Genomic DNA, 19164 nt, shown 5'->3' with positions numbered 1-19164 from the left:
CAAGTTGATATATGGTGTTCCAGCCTGTTTCTTCCTCTCCATAATGAAAGGGAAAAAATTCTCTTCTTCCCCCCCTACTCTCCAGGATAAGTCTGATAGCTTTACAAGACACATTTTAAGTTGGTGTGATATAAACGCTTGACAATTTTATGAAGGGCTACAAAGCACTGAAAACTGGAAATGAAATGTGGGGGAGCTGAGAAGTCACATTAGTCTTTTAACATCAGGGATGCTATTTTAAATTCTGCCCTGAGACACAAGTAAAAATGATTTTTAAATTATTTTTTTTTCCCCACTACCGTGCAGCTTAGTACAACCAGCACTTCTCATCTGAGAAACAGACCCTGTGCTGAAACACCAAACACCTGTGGTCATGACTCCAGCGCAGCTGTAGGTTGTAGGGAACTTACACAGCAGCTTGGAGAAGTCCTAGGTTGAATTATGCACACAAACCACGTTACACCAGTGGCTTGCCAGTGTGAGCAGCAATACTGCACGTACAGAGGGTTGTGGTGGGGCTGAGCAGATGGCCCTGCAGACAGGCACTCTGTGACTGCACACAGCAGTGTTTTGGGCTCCCTCCTGACACATCCCCCAGAAGATAGGCAGCAATACGTCCCCTCAGGTACACAGCAACATACAACAATGCTTCCAGGCATTTGGCTACTGCTTTCCAGGGCCAACCAGGCCCAGCTAGAGAAAACTTTCTTACTTTAAGCACCACTGATGGGCTCTGGCAGTGTCCTGGTGGGAGACGAGAGGGATCTCTCAGTTTCTGCTGGGCTTCCAAGCTGCATAAAGCTCCAGTCTTTTCCCTGAGTTTAGTCTCAACATCTGTGGAAACTGATCAAAAGTCATATAACAGGGATTTAATATATATTTTTCAGGCACTAAGCATCTGAGGATTTTCTTAAGAAGAAATTGGGTTTATGCACTAAAGTAGCATCCAAATTCTAAAACCTCAGGTCTACAGGACACTCAGATAACCAAAATTTCACCGCTGACAATTTCATTAACAAGACAACCATGTGTCAGAGTACTGCCAAATCACTTCACACAGCTTTTAATCACTATTTCAGAAAGATGCTCTGGCTTCTTCCAAGAAATATGACAAGCACATCAGCATGCAGTTACAAATGCATCCGGCTGCCATCAGATTTCCTGTCCTGCATGCTGGCCGAAACTGTAATTTCCAGTAGAAGTCACGATGGAAGGTAGGGAATAGTGTTTAGATGCTTGACCAACCAAAACACGTCACAGGAAACGTTTTACTGGGAAACAGTGGATAATCGATAGAATATTAAATTGTCACTTCTGCAACCATTGTGGGAACACAGATGGGATGTTAAATGAGCATGGTAACCTCAAAATGATTCCTAATTTATGTGAAGATTGGAAAATGCTAGATTTGTAATTACTGTTTTCCTTGATGCACACATGCAACTCAAATTAGCACAAATAGAAGTTATATGTATACATGAATTAAAAACACACTCCCATTATAGCTCTTCCTCCTCAAAAATTAATGACATTTTTGTCAGTAAGCATTTATAGAGTATTCCTGCACAGTACCACTAAAGATTTAAAGAAAAGCAAATGAACCTTTAGAAACAACAGCTGGAAGTTCATCCAGTCATCCTTGAAAACAGCAGCTTGCTCCTGGATCTCACGTCCTTCATTCCAGACACGCAGCGTGCTTTGTGAGACCATGCAGTGCTCGGTGACCGGAGCTTTGAAACAGAACGACAGCAGGACCAGCAGCTACTGCGGCTCGGATCAACATGGTGCACAGTACATGAGAAGAACCACCAAAACCACATGTAAATAAAAACTATATCTTGCCTTCTCATTTGATAAGGAGAAACTCGCGTTGCAGCTGCACAAAATGATCTTCAGTCAGTAACTAGACCCAATGGCACATCAAGAAAAGGTTCAAGCAAATTCGTCAAACAGATCTACTTCTATTGTTCTCAGGTTCAGTGCTAAAGAGGTAAAACAGTTCACATTTATAAAAATACAGCATTTTCAAGTAAGAAACAGTCAAGCTTTTTAACAACAGATTTTCGTTCTCATCAGCATGATGCATCTAACGTGAGTGCTCTTCATATGGCTTTGCAGCTCAGTACACTGAAATTTAAGGAGATAGAAGTTGATGGGAAGAGAATCTGTGTGCACTACACAAACTTACCTTTCTAATTGATCATCTGGAATTTGGCTGCCTTATGCTAACACACAGCCCTGTAATTTGTTAGGGATTTCATTGTCATTCCCAAACATTGCAAACAATTGCTTTCACTAGAAAAGTCAATTCAGAGCTCCCCTTGCTAGGTGGAGAAGCCATACTCCCTTAGCTGTTATTAAAATCATTTTAACAGGACACCCGTATCTATTCACAAAGATAAATCCTTTATTTAGTAATAATTATCTGTACACAGATGAACAAGAGGAGTCAGGGTAAGAAGTCTTCCATCAAGCTGTTTACACAATATGATCTTAAGCTATCTCGTTGTTCTTGAACATTATCAGCTTACTGTACAATGTATATTTTACATTTCCATTCTGAAAAGAAGTTTGCACATAATTTAAAACCTTAATTTTAAGAGATTTAGGTAACTACTAACCTATATAACAGCACTGCTGAGAATAAACTGAGGGGTCATCTGCAAGTAGCAAGTTATAAACTTCCATTTGTAACAACCAAAACACCATCAACCTCTCCACCAACTAAGCAGTTTGCTAACCTAGAGGTTACAATAGGCAAAACATGTTGTTTCCTATGCTTAAAAGATCTTGCATAGGAATTAAAACTAAATTCTCTAAGTTTACAGTTGACTATATACTGCAAGAAGCGGCCACTTTTTTATGTCTATTTTTCACAAATACATCTCCTTTATAAATAAAGCAGAAAAAAAAGTGAATGGCTTTTTCCACTCTAAAAACGCGAACGGGTTTTATAATGGTACTAGATGATTTGACTTTTGAAAATTGACCAGCTAAAAGTCCAGGGAAATTTCCAGAATATGAAAAGCTGTTGTTTAGAATAAGTGGTGTTCCAGACTACAGAGAAGCAGAATTACTAAAATTCACTGAGGTTATTAGAATGAGTTCAAAATATAGCATTTTCCTCTAAAATTGTACGGCTTTATAAAGAGATGCCATACATACCATCTTAAGACTTGATGTACTACAGTGACCAAGCCCTCGAAGACATGACTCTCCCATCATTGTGTTTTAAATGTCTGCTGAAAATGGTGACCTTTTGGAGTCACAGTACATAAGAACTCCAAAACAAACAACAAAAAGTCTGAGACAAATAAAGTTTTACCTTCTAGCAGACAGAAGACTCACCAAGCATTGCTACTACTTCTCCAAGATGCCTGCTCACAAGCTAAACACATCGCTCAGTATTTTATCACTGCAGCCATTCAACAGAATTGTGTGAGGCTGCTGACAGCAGAGGAGCCTCATTTGCTTATTTACAACTCTTCAGCTACGCATTGCCTTGTTCTGCTTTTACAGGAAGTGTTTCACCATTTAAATCGCACAGGTAACTGGGGGAACTTTTGCTATCATTAACCTTTTTGGTTTTCCATTTCTTGTGTGCTGCTGCTAAATTTATAATGGGAAAACGTATTTTGGTAACCTGTGCCTAAGAAGCGGATGGACAAGCACAAAAAACCATTCACTCAGACAAAGCAACAAAGAAGCCAGAGTGTTTATCTAAGAGCTCCACAACACAGCAAGTTATTAGACATCTTCAAAACCTCACCTTAACTCTTTAAAACAAATACTCTACTGTGTGACTACCCTTTTTTTTTTTTTTTTTTTTAAAGGAAATGTCTTTGTGAAGGATTAATAGCAGTCATACAGTTTGCTCAAAGCTTCAGCATGTGGATTGGCACCAAAAATGATGGCAGAGACAGGTAATGGCCTTACAGGTACACCAAACCTTTTACAGGTTTAAACTTTGACCGCTTCTCGTATTTACCATCTGAAAACAGTCTTTGACCCAAACCTGTAATACTCAAGACTCTTGGGGCATTTGCAGAATCCATCCGCAGTGATTAAAGACATCAGCTTTGTATAATCATTTGTTAACCTGAAAACTTACCTTCACAATCAAGCATGGCATTAAAATGGCTTTTGGGTTCAGACTGTTTAGAAGATAATGCTAGCTTCTGCATCAACTTCAGACAATTAGTAGGATGTCTAAGCCCTGCAATATGGGAAATTGTTCATCAAGAAAAAAACAACTTTTCCTCTATTTTTCAGACTTGTGGCATTTCTAAAGCTTGTGCCAAAAGGGAAAAATAATGTTCTTAATTGAAATACTATTTACAGCCTTTCTACATTATCCACTGTATGAAGCAGCAGAAAAAATATTTAATTCCAAAAGCTAGCTCTTGAGGTGTGGAGGGAGATCAGAGTAAGATGACATGTTTTCTTTGTGGGTGTGGTTTGTTTTTTTTTTAATCTATTTTTATTTTTTATTAGCCGCAATATAGGAAAGGGAGACATCTCAACACTTGCATCAACCTTTTGCTAACTGTTTCTGGCAGTTCAGAGATAACTGCACCTTTATAATCAACCATACTGCTGTTAAAAAATAAAAAAGAATTAATTAGTAAAAAGAAAAGGAAGACTGTAAGCTAAAGGAATTCTGAACTGTCACTACATTAGCAAGGCTTGCGGACTCAGAGGATGAAAATAAAAGTCCCTGTGTTTGATACAATTTTCAAGTAATTTTTAACTGGGGATTAATTACAATGGTGGGGGGAAAAACCTGTCATAGCAAGAAAATGAGTGAGTAGCAAAAAATATTAAGGTTTTAGTTCCTTTACGTTACTGTTCCTATATTTTATTGAAGAGTAGAGTATAACAAAAGAACAAATGCTATTCAGAAGTAAGTTTCCAGAAGCACCAAATTCAGTGCTTTGCTAGTGCCCAATCTAAGAAATTTTGCACCTGATTTACTAGTGTAATTATAGGGGTGTAATTATACTGGTATAATTTCCCAGAAAAAAAAAAAAAAAAAAAAAAAAAAAAAAAAAAAAAACAACAAAACAGTTGCTTTTCAACATCCAAGACTTTTTATTTTTTAATTCCAAAATGGGGAATTATACCAGAGTAACTAGTGATAAATAGATATGGTAAATCTCCTTGAAGAGATAAGGCCTAAAAAAATACAATCCCATTGTGTCTTGCAAATCACAAAGATTGAGGTTTCTGGGCACTGAAGACATTTTGACTATTGAAATCCGGAGATTCTTGCAGCTGCACTTTCAATATTATCCAGGTCATTTTCTCACACATTAATGACATAATAGAAATTCATGGAAGTTTTTATTGAATCTTAATTGCTCCCTAAGACCATCACTGAAACAGAAAGAAGTGACTGCATTCTGCTTTGACTACTATAACAGATGTTGAAGATAAGGAATCCTGAACTTGGACTTTTTTTTTAATTAAGGAAAAGCTTCAGATTCTTAGTATATACATGAAATGTTTCGTATGTTTTCTGTAAATTTTCTGTAAAGTTGTACCAAATTTTTTCAATTCCAGGTTTTTGCCAGCTCTTAAAAATATTCATGTTCTTTTTAAAAGAATACCAATACATTTCCAGATAGTCTGTTATGAGAGGTGTTTTGTAAGAGCGAGGTGGGTTATTCCAATACTTAGCTTGCTACTAGAAACCTGCAATATTTTGTTGAAGCTTTTCTTCTTCTTCACATGGAAGAAAATTTTAAACCAGAACACCACTCCAGAATTTAAATTGCATCTTCCTCACTAGCAACTGAGCTCAAATTAGCCTAATTACAATTAAAACATGACATTTATCAATCAATAATGATGAGAAAATCTAAATCAAGGACAAGTCTGTTTACAATTTAATAATCCATCTCAAAGCAACTACCAAGAGAATTTACCAATGCCTAAAAATTGCCATAAAGTACACTCTTACTTGAGAAGTAACTTTAAAGTTTTTGAAAAAAAAAAAACCTCAGCTCTTGCAGATTGCCACTGATGATCGGAGATTTGCAAAGATGTAGAATTAAAACTCCTTTGGTTGAAATTACGTCCCTCTGAGAAACTGTAAAACTGCAAGACCCAGGAAGTTTCTGAATGTTGACTTAAAAAAAAAAATAATACAAGAGCTGTGCTTCACTGTAACCTTGTGTGTATTGGAACCTGCTATAAGAGATTAATCCAGGATCATACTTAGCACGAACAGTTTCCACAGCCTTTCACACTATTGATAATTTCTTCTTGTAGCTTCTTCCTTTCCTCCTCTTTGGACAGCTGATTACTTTTCTCTCCCCAGTTTTGATCATTACGACTATTCAGTACTTTGCTGCTCTGCGTGTGCCACATTTCATAATAGAGACTGCTAGGACTTGCAAGAAGTTCTGCATGTCTACCACGTTCCACAACTTTACCCTGTAAAAGAAGGGTAGTTTAGTCAGTAAGCAGTATCACCAGAGCTTTAGGAATATGAATGCTGCCAACACATGGACCAAAGTTTCACAGTATGGATTACAACAATTCTTAGGAGAAGCTTGGGACAGCAATGGAAAGCTGAATATGTGGTGCACTGAATTGCATGTTATGTTGCAAAACAAGGAGCTGTATTCTTCTAAAACATAAGTAAACAAGAGCATAGATGCCTTGTGTCCACCTGGATAAGATTTAAAGCCCATCAACATGGAAAAGTTTACTACCTAAGCTGGAAGTGCTATTTAAAATAAACACAGAACCCTAAGAGGAGCAACGTGCTAAATTGCTACCACAAAAGTCACATGAATGTACCAAACCAGACACATATTTGCCTCTGCTTGGTAAGAAATATACTTAAGCTACATTGAGAAGCTAAAAGAGCATGCAAAGAGGGATTTGTACTAGATATAGAAAATGCATTTAAAATAAAATCCTAAAAACAGATAATGTAAATTGTGCTTCTAGATGGGTGCTCGGTGACTTCTGTCATTGTAAGTGCCATCATGAAAACTGAGCCAGCAGTTAGTTCACCTGCGCTCTTTGTTTTGAAGGGCAAAGCTGCTTTATTGACTATCATGGTGGAAACAGGAAGGAAGAGCTGGGGAGGAGAACTCAAATCCTACAGACAGTGAAACAGCACTACTGTTCAAAAAACCTGACTCACTCATCTTTTTAATTTAAGAGATACATTTGCATTTGCTGACTTCAAATTAAAATAATGTATTCGTTCTCCAGCTATTCTTTCTTTTGGGAAAAGACAGCTACATGGATTTTGTATTAGTTCCAAATTCTGATTTACAATTAAATCTACCTCCTTGTGACAGCTGCTGATGAACATGCTGGGAAACAAAATTGGGTCTTGTCACTTTTATTACTAGTCGTGCTGGTGGAATATGAACAAATATACACTTGACCAACATTAACTGCAGAATTTATTTAAAAACTAAGTGGTTAATTTGGAGAGTTCACTGTAGTGGAGACTAAGCTTTTGACTGATGACTTTTTTTTTTTAATAGCTCTTGAACAATCACCAGAAATTTAACTTCTCTGTTCAGCTTTATTAATGATATTGATCTTAATGCTGCAGTGTTTGTTTACATAAGAATTATTCAGATTTTATCTAGGCTGAAAAGATGCTGAAATTGTGCCATATTTCCACTGCTAAGCAAAAAGAGCCACAATCATCTGGTCACCTCATTTAGCTGGTTGCTAACACAGCACTCATCAGTCAAGCTGGGACAAGAGGCAACTTTCTGCTAAGCAAACGTCAAGGATGCCTCGCAAAACAGTCATCTGCTAGAAAGTGCTGCACCGTGCTGCCTTACTGATCCACTTTCTCTCTTACACTAAAATCATTCATGAAAGTGAGCACCCTAGCTGTTTTACAGTTTTGGGTTGTGCTTTTATTTTTAATTCAAGTTACACTGTAACACAAAACACACTTTTCGTAAGCTGTGAAAAACTTGCATCGAAACAAAAAAAAGTCACAGATTGCTTTATAACACGGTAAAAAACACTTGCAAGATGCTGTAACATGCAGTGACATAAAGGATACACCTTAGAAAATGATTTTTCAGCGATAGCCAAAAAAAAAAAACAAGTAGAACAAAAGCAAATGAAAAAGAGCTGCAAAGTGAGTGTTCTCCAGCACTTCAATTTGAGATTGATATGAAGCTGAAATTTGTACAGCAAAGGCAATCAGGAATGTCATTGTTTCATAAGATATTGTTATAATTTTCTGTGAAATCATTTTCTATACTGCAAGAATAATTTTTTAGATATGCACATTTTTGCTTACTAGATATACCTAAGGTCACAAGTATACACAAAGTACCTGACATAAATGAACGCAGAGTTAAATTTAACATCTCTTATCAGTAGAGCAGAACACTTCATTTTCAGCATAAGCATACAGGAAGAGTAACTATGAAGTTACAATAAGGATATTTGTTTTAAATCTACACCCAGTTATGGGTAACAGAAGGAAATAGGCTTAGGGCAGACTGAATATGAGGGCTGAATTGTGATATTAGTAAATCATACATAATAAACTTTTCTCTGTTCTTAGAAGGGAAGTATACAGGAAGGGAGTAATTGCAAATTTTCTACAGGTACAAAGAAAATGGTGTTGAGACTTATAACAATGAGATTGAACAGTCCTCCAACAGTTTTATCTGTATGGAAACAGAATATGCTGGACTCTCTCGTCATTGAAAGAAAAAAAATATGGATGTTTTTGAAAAACAGACACTCAATGAGTAATGAGAATGAAGCATAAACTGGAGGAACACATTACAAAGCCAAGCTGACAGGAACATGTAGTAAATCAGATTAGAAACATGCAACGTTCTGCCAGTCCCAGAGCAACAAGCAAAATTTGTCATAATCCTTATAAACACCTGTAATTAAATGTACTATTCAAATGAAGCAAAAATACACACAACATACAAGAGTTGGACATGCACGTTTCTACAACTGATAAACGGTTAGTTGCAAAGACCTACAGAAAGCAAAGCTTAAGCTGTTTGTTTGTTTTTTTTTTGTTTTTTTTTTTTAACAAAGTTCATCTCTACAGGAAGAGCTTTTAGTAGCTTGGCAGGGGTGTTAATATCTCAGAATGGGCACAGACTCTAAAATGAACACAGATAATGTAGAAGCTACGCTTCACAGGGCGATAGCCTCACCTGATCCAGCACAATGATTTCATCTGCATCAACTACTGTCGACAACCTGTGGGCAATGAAAACTGACGTTCGGTGTTTCACCATGTCCCTCATAGCACTGAGAATATTCTGTAAGATTAAAACACAGACATGCTCTTAAACACTTCTAGGTCGTATGGAAGAAATAAAAGGCTGTCTGGAGATATGCAAATTATTGGAAATGAGTGTTGAGAAATCTCTCTCATACTGCTATACTATCACAATAAGAAACAGATACGTCTACAAGAAACAGAAGCAGCCCAAGCATGAAATACGAGTGCTCTGAAAGTCCTCAAACAGGGGAGCAGGATGGAAAAGAAAGCTTTCATTCATAGAAAAATGCAGATATCCCAAGGGATGAAGTGTTACTTGATTTCAGGAAAAACCTCCCCCTGTGTAGCCACGTTACAAAAGCAACATAAACAACAGTAAAGACAGAAGATAAAATGATTTTCCAATCAATGAGAGCTAAAGAAAAAAAACTCTCAATACCACGCCAACACGGAACACAAAGTTAAGCAATCCTGGGATTGATCCATCTGCTGCTTCCTTTGTGAGCACTTTGCCACCTTCCCAAACTGTACTCAGTTGCAAGAAGCAAAAATTGGGAGTAGGTGCCCTCACTACAGTAACTGAAGTGCCCACTTCATTTTCCTGCAAAATGCTTGTCTTTGGCAGAAAACATTCCAATTACCTGACAGACCTTTGTGGAAATGTTTCATTTTCATTTGCTGTCTTTAAAGTGCAGCTCTGCTGTGAAGCTTTCTGCTTTGTTTATGATTCTTGCCATAAACACAGCAAAATGAAAGAGAGAAAGAATCAAGAAGCGTTCTGCAGAATAGTGCGTGTGTTATGAACGTTTCTGGTCCAATGAGGAAGCTGTACTATATTTGAATGAGGTACTATATAGGTGTACTGTTTGTACTCTGATTTCTTTATACCTGGAAAATGAAAGCAATTTAGTGATTACAGGTCAATAAATTCACTCAATAATCTGCATAAGTGAACATAAACACAGCTCCAGCTCTCGTTTTTGATGACATTAGTTTGTGAAATTACTGCTGGTGCTGAGAGTTTTGTGTTTAAGCAAAGACGTAGTTATGAAGCCTGATGCAGTTACTGTGGTAGTGTCATGACATCTATGTCACAACACTCTGATGTTTCGGAGCCCTTCCTGTGAAATGAATACAAATTAATACCAGCACTGCAGGTTACGCCCACCTGATTTGCATCTCAGAAAGATGCTGCACAATGAACGGGAGTTTGTCTGCTCTGCGTTATCTCACAGTTATTTAATACATTTTAAATGAATGCTAGATGTTATCTAAACATATTTTAAAGTGGACCGGAAAGCTTCATTCCCCTGGCCGCATTCGGAATTTGGTATCAGAGAAGAACACTGAATGGTGAACAGAACCTCCAGAGCATAAAACAGAAGATACACCCAGAGACAGAGCTGCTGTTCGTCACCGTGTCTCAAGGTGGACAGAGACACATCTCTGGTCTGGCCTTTAGAAAAAGAAATTAACCATAGGATCTCTTAACAATCCCAGCAAAACATACAATAGGCAGAAATAGGAGTCCATTTCCAGGAGGAAAAAAACAAGGAAAAAGCATCATAACCCGACATCAGTACACCACTTAAGTTTTATATTTCTTTATCCCAATTTACCTCTTCCGTAATCGAATCTAAAGAAGATGTGGCTTCATCATAGAGAAAAATAAGTGGCTCCTTTAACATTGCTCTAGCAATTGCAACCCTTTGCTTTTCTCCTCCTAAACAGAGAGGGGTGAGGGAAGAAGAGGAAAAAAAAAATGAAGTTACAATCATGACCTCCAGAATATTCTAAATTTAGCAGCGGACAAGACTTTTTTGTTTTGTTTATAATTTTTTCTTAATAAAGATCAAGTTCCTGCTCCTTGGTAAACCCAAAGTCATTCAAGATTGATTAGCTTTTTAGAAAGGGACAAAAAACTGTTTCATACATGCTACAAGGCAAGAGACTCATACACATAGCTGAGGATGACAATATACAGTAACTTACCCCACAGAGCTCCACGTATGAACTCATTTGCCTGCTCTAAGCAATGCCCTGTGCAGTAACTGAACACACAAGTCCTCTGTCCCTGCCTGCTGTATTCTACTTCATGCACCTTGCATGTGTTTTTTCTTTCACATCTCTCCTTGAAGTTCATTTGACTTTTCATTCCTCTCTGGCCCAGATTAAAAGTGTCCATACCTAACAGCTTTAACAAACAGATTTCATTTACGAGTACAATGAATACAGCACTGAAAACCACCTTCCTTGTGCAATGTACTGCCTGCTGGTTTTTGAGGTAAGCAAGTTTCAGACTAGTTTCCTTCCTTCACAATTCTTACAGACACTTACCCAAGAATAACTCAGGACAACTTTAACAGACAGGAAAACAGGTGCATTTCAGAAGTTAAAATCTGATAAACATTTGGTATGCAATACAAACATTTCACATTCATGCACTTGTCCCCTCTTGTTTCATTCAAGACTGTGAAACATTCCATTTAACATCATTACATTCCTGTTAATGTTCCACACCTATCAGGAGAGAACATGCTTTAATAAACCATTTAAAAGGCTGATAATAATCACGCAGCTCAAGTTTTAAACTGTCTTTGGCAGAACTCAGCAGCAATTAGAATTGCACAATTTACTCAGTCGATTTTAATATGCTCTCTCCTTCAAAGCATGTTCAAAACTCACAGCTTGTCAATATCCACGTTTGAAAGACATACAATGGTAACAAAATCCAAGGTCTTTCCTTACATCTGTAGCATACGGACTTGTTTCGTGTTTTTCCCCATTCACATTCAGGACTGCAGCATTTTAATTGTTTTGTTCACAAAGTCAGGGCTCGAGGTTGTTGTGGCTCCGTCTATTACACATCTATTATAGAAAACCACTGCAACACATTCTACTTGAAAAAGCCCAAACTACTACTTCACGGTAAACCACAAGATGTTCCAAACCTATTGTTGGCCAAATCCTCTTTCTAGAAAACACTACTTTTGGTAGACAGGCAGCACAAGAGAAACCTTTCATCATTATCATTGCCCTCTGCAGTGCAGTCTGTCCCTATTTTATCTTCCACTCACTCACCCAGATTTGTGCTTCACATTTTATTCTCCTTCTAACATTCCTCTCTGCATTTCCTTTTCACAAATGCCCATGCTTCCTCCTGCACATACATTCTGGGTACAGAACATAACCTCTGATCCTGTTTGAAAGAGTCCAGGTTTTCAGCAGCTGCATAGTAAGAAAAACCACACAGCTTGCTGTCTTGTAACAGGCAGTGTCTGCCTGAATACGCTGCTTTCCTGGACTCCCACCAGTCCAACACTCTCTGAAGGTCCAGTGTTGTCTCCAAACGACCTCAGTTCTTTCACAGAATTATCTAGGTTGGAAGAGACCTCTAAGATCACCAAGTCCAACCTCTGACCTAACACGAACCAGTCCTCCACTAAGCCACATCACTAAGCTCTAGTGATCTAGTCATCTAAACATCTTTTGAAGACCTCCAGGGATGGTGACTCCACCACTTCCCTGGGCAGCCCATCCCAGTGCCTCACAACCCTTTTGGTAAAGTTTCTCCTAACATCCAACCTAAAACTTTGACATTTCCCAGCTCATTGGGCCAGACCTGTCTCCCCTGTAGGGCCATACCTCATTCCCAACAGAACAGACTGCCCTCCACTGCTCCATCCTACATGGAGATGAGAACAGTTGACCCATTCTTCAGCCTACTGACCAGCAGTGTCTTGTACACGGAGTCAGGGTGGAAGAAAAACCAGCTCTGCCATGCAGTCTTACAAGCTTGCTATAAACAGGCCTTGTATTGAGGAGGAGTTATTTAGAAAGCCATGTCCTACGTGCCACCACAGTGATAGGGGGTCTCCCCAGGCAGTATGTGCTGAAGTCTCTTCATTGCTACTCTCTGCACACAGTTCAGCACTTACCAAAATCCTTCCAAACATTTTAGTTGAGCTCCCATTTATCTTAACAACTTTAAGTTTGTTGTACTAAAAAAATAAACAAGAGAAAAATTGCCCCAGCACTACTCACATTGGCTAGCAATCGTAAGCAAAAACATACAGTGCTTTGCTTTCTCAAAACGAGGCAACAGGAGGTGGCTTTAATGAAGTTTGCAACTGCATCTTATACTTCTCATAATACCCACCAAGGAGGGGAAACAAAACCCAGTGAATTCAATGGGGAAGCCTCACAAAAATTATTATCCCATTTTATCTTGCATCATTTATCTATTAAAAACTTTAAGAGCCATATGAGGATAAAGACTTATTGATGTTGATATTAAATAATAACAATGTCAGGTAATAATGGCATAATAATAATCACATACCCTTCAACATAAACAATAATTTTGATTTTGTTTTATTCTACATGCATTTCCTGTTACATTTGCGTGATGGACATCATTACTGGCTTTCTCTCAAAGCAGCTACAACTTAAGAAATTTCAACTGAAAGCATTTTATTGGAATCTTGCTGCTACCTAGAAGAGTTATACTTCAACTCCATACATTTATAATCCTATGTCCTACAATAAAAAACAGAAGAACGGGGGACTTGATTTAGACACTCCCCAGCTTCCATGTGATCCCTCATCTTAGATTATCATTCCCTTAACAATGCCACAGGAAGAACGTTTGCTTTCCTACATCATCTTCCCTAAAAAAAAATGGGTAATTGTAATATTACAGATGCCTGGAGAGAAGAAGTAGATTGGAATTGTGTAAGAGCGGCCAAAGCATGGCTAGCATGCCTAGCAAAGCCTGGCTAATGCTGTGATGCTGCTTTCTTGGGTAGGCCAGTTACACCACTTTACACGGTACATACCCAACTATGGAGGAACACTGACAACTTACACTTCACCAAGGCGGTGTTACATAAATCCATGGCTTACAAATACATAGACACCATTTTTGCATTGTTTCTTAAAAATAGTAAGATATAATTGCCTTTTCATTATGAATAAGCTCTAAAACAACTATGCTGCAACAGCAATATATCCCACAGCATTACTTACTATCAACTGCAAAGATAAATATCTCGCTGTCAGCTGCTATGAGTTTAGATTTAAAAACTCAAATTTGGAAGGTCTCCTACATGCCAAGCACACAAAGCTCCCAATTCTATTCACATGCATTCCACTACCCAAACACATTACAGGAAAGATCATTTTTATTTAGACACATCTACATGCTTAGATATTAATTTAAAACTATCTCCTGAAAACACATTCCCTCAAGTATCTTTATGACTACACTCGTCCAAACTTCAGGTTTTTGTATCAATATTTAGCCCTGCATTTATATTATAATGTAAATGAGCTAAAAGCAAGCCTGAGGAATAAATTAGGCATTAAACTTGGAGGTAGCAGAAGGGGTACAAATGCGCATGCGTACTTAAGGGCCTACCTGAGAGCTTGAGGCCTCGTTCACCAACTTGGGTGTTGTAACCATTAGGCATTCGAAGAATAGCATCGTGGATTCCTGCCAACTTTGCCACGGCGTACACATCTTCTGGTGTTGCGCTAATATTGCCATACAGCAGATTGTAATAGATGGTGTTATGGAACAGAACAGCATCCTGCATTCATGGAAAGAGCATTTGAAACAAGAAACTGAACAAAAAACCTGTCCCCAGTCCACAAAAGAAATAAATACAGAGTAGTTTGCATTTTTCTACAAAGCCCAAAGGTAAAAGCATTAGAGGAAATTTCATTTCCCCAAAACGGGCACATTTCATTGTGTCTTAAGTATATCATGCATACTTTCACCACTCTGCTAACTCATCATAGGTGGTAATCAAGTATAGAAGCACATCAGTTCATGACAATCTGCGTCCAGCTTTAAGAGGCTTAAACACGTTTGAGAAATTGGGTCTATGTAACGACACACACAAAAACTTCGTAATATTTCCAGAAAAAAAAAAAAGGAGTGACTTTCAAAGGAAATAGGCACTACCGAGTTCGGACATTCTGAGAATTACCATTATTACAGATTACGTGCGGAGAATGAAACATGTTATACCTGAGGTACAACTCCTATTGCCTTTCTCAGACTTTCCAAACTGACATCCTGTATGTTCTGGCCAGCAACATAAATGTTTCCTTTCTGAGGTTCATAGAAACGAAACAATAATCTCACAATTGTGCTTTTCCTGAAATTGAAAAGGATTTAATTTAATGTTACATTCCTGTTCATCATTTATTATCTCCAAACAGTGATGTCACAAACAAGAATAATAATCAAAACAAGAACAAACATCTAAAAAACGCCAATCAATGATGCAGAATTTTGGATTTAGTCCATTTACCCACCCTGACCCACTACCTCCTACAATGGCCACTTTCTTTCCTGCAGGGACTTCAAAAGACACGCCAGCAAGGACTTTCTGCCCCTCAAGGTATTCAAAATGCACATTATCAAAGGCGATGGCAGCAGTCTGTGGTGTGATCTGCAGGGGTGGAGCCAGTTCTTTGTCCTATTAAAAGAAGAGTGCCACTTTACATGCTGCCCAGAAAGTAACTCAAGCAGTTCAACAAGCTAAACAGTCCATTTCCTAGCTCAGAAAACGGCAAATAGACACTCTAGCTTGGATATGTTGAAAATAATTATAATCAGCCACACACGTAAGATTGGGTCGTTCCTCCTTCTCCTCAAAGAAGGTAAAAATTTCTGTTGTAAACACTCTGCTTCACAACTTCTTCTGCAGTAATAAATTCTGCATCATTAATTACAAATAAAAGCACAATGCATTGATACTTAAATAAAAAAAATCTCCATACAAACACAGCTTCCATGAAGCAACTTTTGCTGTCACTAAAAGGTTCTGCAAGAAAAAAAAGCAGCTGCTATTGCACTAACTGCACTTAAAGAAGATGCAGGACAACATCCTTCTACAACATCTTTCTTGAACAGAAACTACACCTGGAAGGTAAACACAGTGAAGTAATAGCACTGCTAGGGAACACCCCTATTAAGTAACACCATGCTTTAAAGGAAAATAAGCTACTACTTACTTTGATTTTGGTATCTACACTGAGAAGCGTGAACAGTGTATTCATATCTATAAGCGCTTGTCTTGTCTCTCTGTATACTGTTCCCAGGAAGTTCAGGGGAAGAGACAGTTGGAACAGCAATCCATTCACCATTACGAGATCTCCAACAGACAGGCTGCCTTAAGACAGGAGAGACGAGAGAGAATACGGAGGCTTGAAGGCTGTCTTGTTAGGAAGCAACAAAATAGCTTTTAAAAATAATCTAGTTTCTCGTATCACATTCCTAAAACCAGATGTCTAAATAGTCAACATATACATTCCTACTGGATCAGATTTTATATAGGCAAGCATCTGAAAAAAGTGTCAATGTTGGTGTGAATTTCACCAGAAAAGCTAAAATAGCACCTGGAAAGTAAGACCAGCAGCATTTCAGGAAATTCACAAAAAAAATATCAGATTATGAAGTTGTAAATTCAATAGCGGGAAGCAGTCTTAAGTTAAAAGCACAAGGAGAGGAACTAATACGTGAAAGCAAGCAATCAGGAAATATGGTCATTTTGAAACTGAAGTAAAACTGCAGACAAAACCAAACCATGGAATTTGATTGAGAAATCAAATGATCAAGATCATTGTTTTTACTCTAAAATCACATGGTCCTTTAGCTGAGTCTCATTCTGATAATGCAGTCATCTACAATATTTGAAGCTTGTACTCCATCCTCCTAAACAAGCAAGTTTTCCTCTATGCAGTGAATTACACCAATATAGGTAGAAAAACTCTAGCACATAGAAACGAAGTCATTTAATAAAGCACCTTCACTAATCTAACAACGTGAAGGTCACTGCTAACAAAATTACATTTCTGTATACACTGGGGAAAAAGTTCTGGTTCTTGCCAACATGGGAAGGAAGAAGGGTAAAATGAAAGGGCCCTTGTAGAAATTAAAAACTTTCCCCAAAAGAAGCATTCTTACTCATAGAAGTTTCTTCCAAAATCTATCAACAGAAACTTGCCTAAGATGCATTTTCTTAGGAACTTCCTCTAACTGCTAAACTTTTAAAATGTCTTTAGCAAAATCACACTAGTTACTGCAATATTTATCATGGAACTAATAATGCTCCAGGAAACTCCAATACTCTCAAGAAAACACAATTTTAAGATGAACTATCACATCAACCACAAGTTAATTAACACCTCTAGTATGGATTAAGGTAAAGGAGAATCAATTTTAGCTTATAGATAGATCAGTTACCTGCAACAATGCCCTGGCTAGCAAGCACCATGATGGCTGTTAAGCCAACACTAAATATAGCGCTTTGCCCAAAGTTGAGGAGAGCTAAAGTCGAGGTAGTCTTCAGAGAAGCGTTTTCATACGTCTTCAAGAATCCATCATACCGTTGGGCCTCATATTTTTCATTATTGAAATACTACAATAGGCACAAAAATAATGAGACATTCTCAATCATACCAGACCACATATCTCACTAATTACAAAATTCAGCATAAGCATACCACATGCACAGACACCCCCTGCCCCCCTGCCACAATTCTGACAACTACAATGAAAGGAAGATAAAAGATTTGTGTATGAAACCTTTATGAACTCAGGTCACTCTACAAATGAGAAAATGCAGCACGCCCCACACTGGGAAAGGAGACAATACAGAGATCCCTGCCATCCTCATATTCTACTAACACTGTCTCTCAGAGAGCTTCTACACAATTAATATCCAAGCCAAACACCAGCTGCTACTAAAAAGAAAAGTTTCTGTTCTCCAGGTAGTATCATCATTGCTACTGCAATGATGGCAAAGTCTCAAGAAAAGTAGTTCTCATACTACTTCTTTCCAGTTCTACTCTCCAATTAATAGAAGCATAATATCAACATGAGCATGCTCAGTTTCAAAACTGCACAGGAACTGTTTCGAGCAGCAGCAGAAAACTCAATAGAGACCTGGTCTTTCATGCAAAAATTGCAATAAGAGTGCTACAAGAAGTAACAGGTGAAGCAAACAGTACGCATGGTCATTTGAGAAGACTGTATGCTGCAGGTTGACATTCAGAAGAAAATTTTTGGAAACATGTACACAAGACTAAGTTTATGCTTTGCAGAAACTGATGGTCAAGAAAATTCAGTCATGAAAATCTTTTTACTCTTCAGCAGCAGTTTTTTTTAAGCCCTGCTAACAACTTCTATGCTACTCCACCAGTATCACACAGCACTCTTCAAATGAATAATGATTTTTAAAAAATGTGCTAATGCTCCAAATATGTAGCCCTATAAAAATAATCTTATGACTCATTTTACTTAGGCTGACAGAAATAAAACAAAGATCTCTCTTACCTTCACAGTCTCATAATTTAGTAGCGAATCAATTGCAGCATTACCTGCATCATTATCTGCTTTGTTCATTTCTATTCGAAACTTAGTCCTGTAAAAGGAAGGCTTAATACAGTCAAAAGTTCAGGCTGAGCAGTACTAAGCACTCTGACGAATCTGAGGGGATGGCTTACCTCCACTGTGTAATTCCTATTGTGAATGCTGCATATGCTCCCAGCGTCCCCAGGGTTACTAATGCGAACTCTGCACCACATTTGTAGTACTAGAAGATCAAAAAAAATTATGACGACTCATTTTTTAAAGTTAAATGCTTGTAATTAACTTTAATTTAGAAATATTTTTTCCACTGTCTCTCAAATTTTGGTATCTCAGTCCCAGACACAAGAACTCTGAAGATCCCTCCCACAGTCCCTGCTCTGAACCACAGGTATAAACTCACAAGTAGCAAGGATAAGAGTGTAGGTTAAAAAAAAGAGATAAGCAACAGATAATGTATAACGTGATACTAGAAAGTTATTTTTGCCATTATAAAACAAATGTTATCAGTGTTTGCGCATGTAAATATCTG

The 19164-nt window shown here is 37.8% G+C and overlaps 1 protein-coding gene across 1 annotated transcript in view; it reads right to left on the bottom strand.

Annotated features, from left to right (window-relative positions):
* Positions 1-2385: 2385 nt before the first annotated feature.
* The window catches only part of ABCB7 (ATP binding cassette subfamily B member 7), a 42781-nt gene continuing 26002 nt past the window's right edge, over positions 2386-19164 (bottom strand). The window contains exons 7-16 of the mRNA XM_027464995.3: positions 18770-18858; positions 18600-18687; positions 17508-17682; positions 16277-16434; positions 15575-15738; positions 15285-15414; positions 14670-14841; positions 10870-10973; positions 9180-9287; positions 2386-6438 (exon numbers count right to left, since the gene is read on the bottom strand). Coding sequence (XP_027320796.3) covers positions 6220-6438; positions 9180-9287; positions 10870-10973; positions 14670-14841; positions 15285-15414; positions 15575-15738; positions 16277-16434; positions 17508-17682; positions 18600-18687; positions 18770-18858 — 1407 coding nt within the window. The 3' untranslated portion in view covers positions 2386-6219. The remainder of the gene's footprint in view (positions 6439-9179; positions 9288-10869; positions 10974-14669; positions 14842-15284; positions 15415-15574; positions 15739-16276; positions 16435-17507; positions 17683-18599; positions 18688-18769; positions 18859-19164) is intronic.

This window comes from Anas platyrhynchos, chromosome 10 (genome assembly GCF_047663525.1).
Source record: "Anas platyrhynchos isolate ZD024472 breed Pekin duck chromosome 10, IASCAAS_PekinDuck_T2T, whole genome shotgun sequence".
Lineage (NCBI taxonomy): Eukaryota > Metazoa > Chordata > Aves > Anseriformes > Anatidae > Anas > Anas platyrhynchos.
This window is presented reverse-complemented; position numbering and strand designations above follow the sequence as displayed.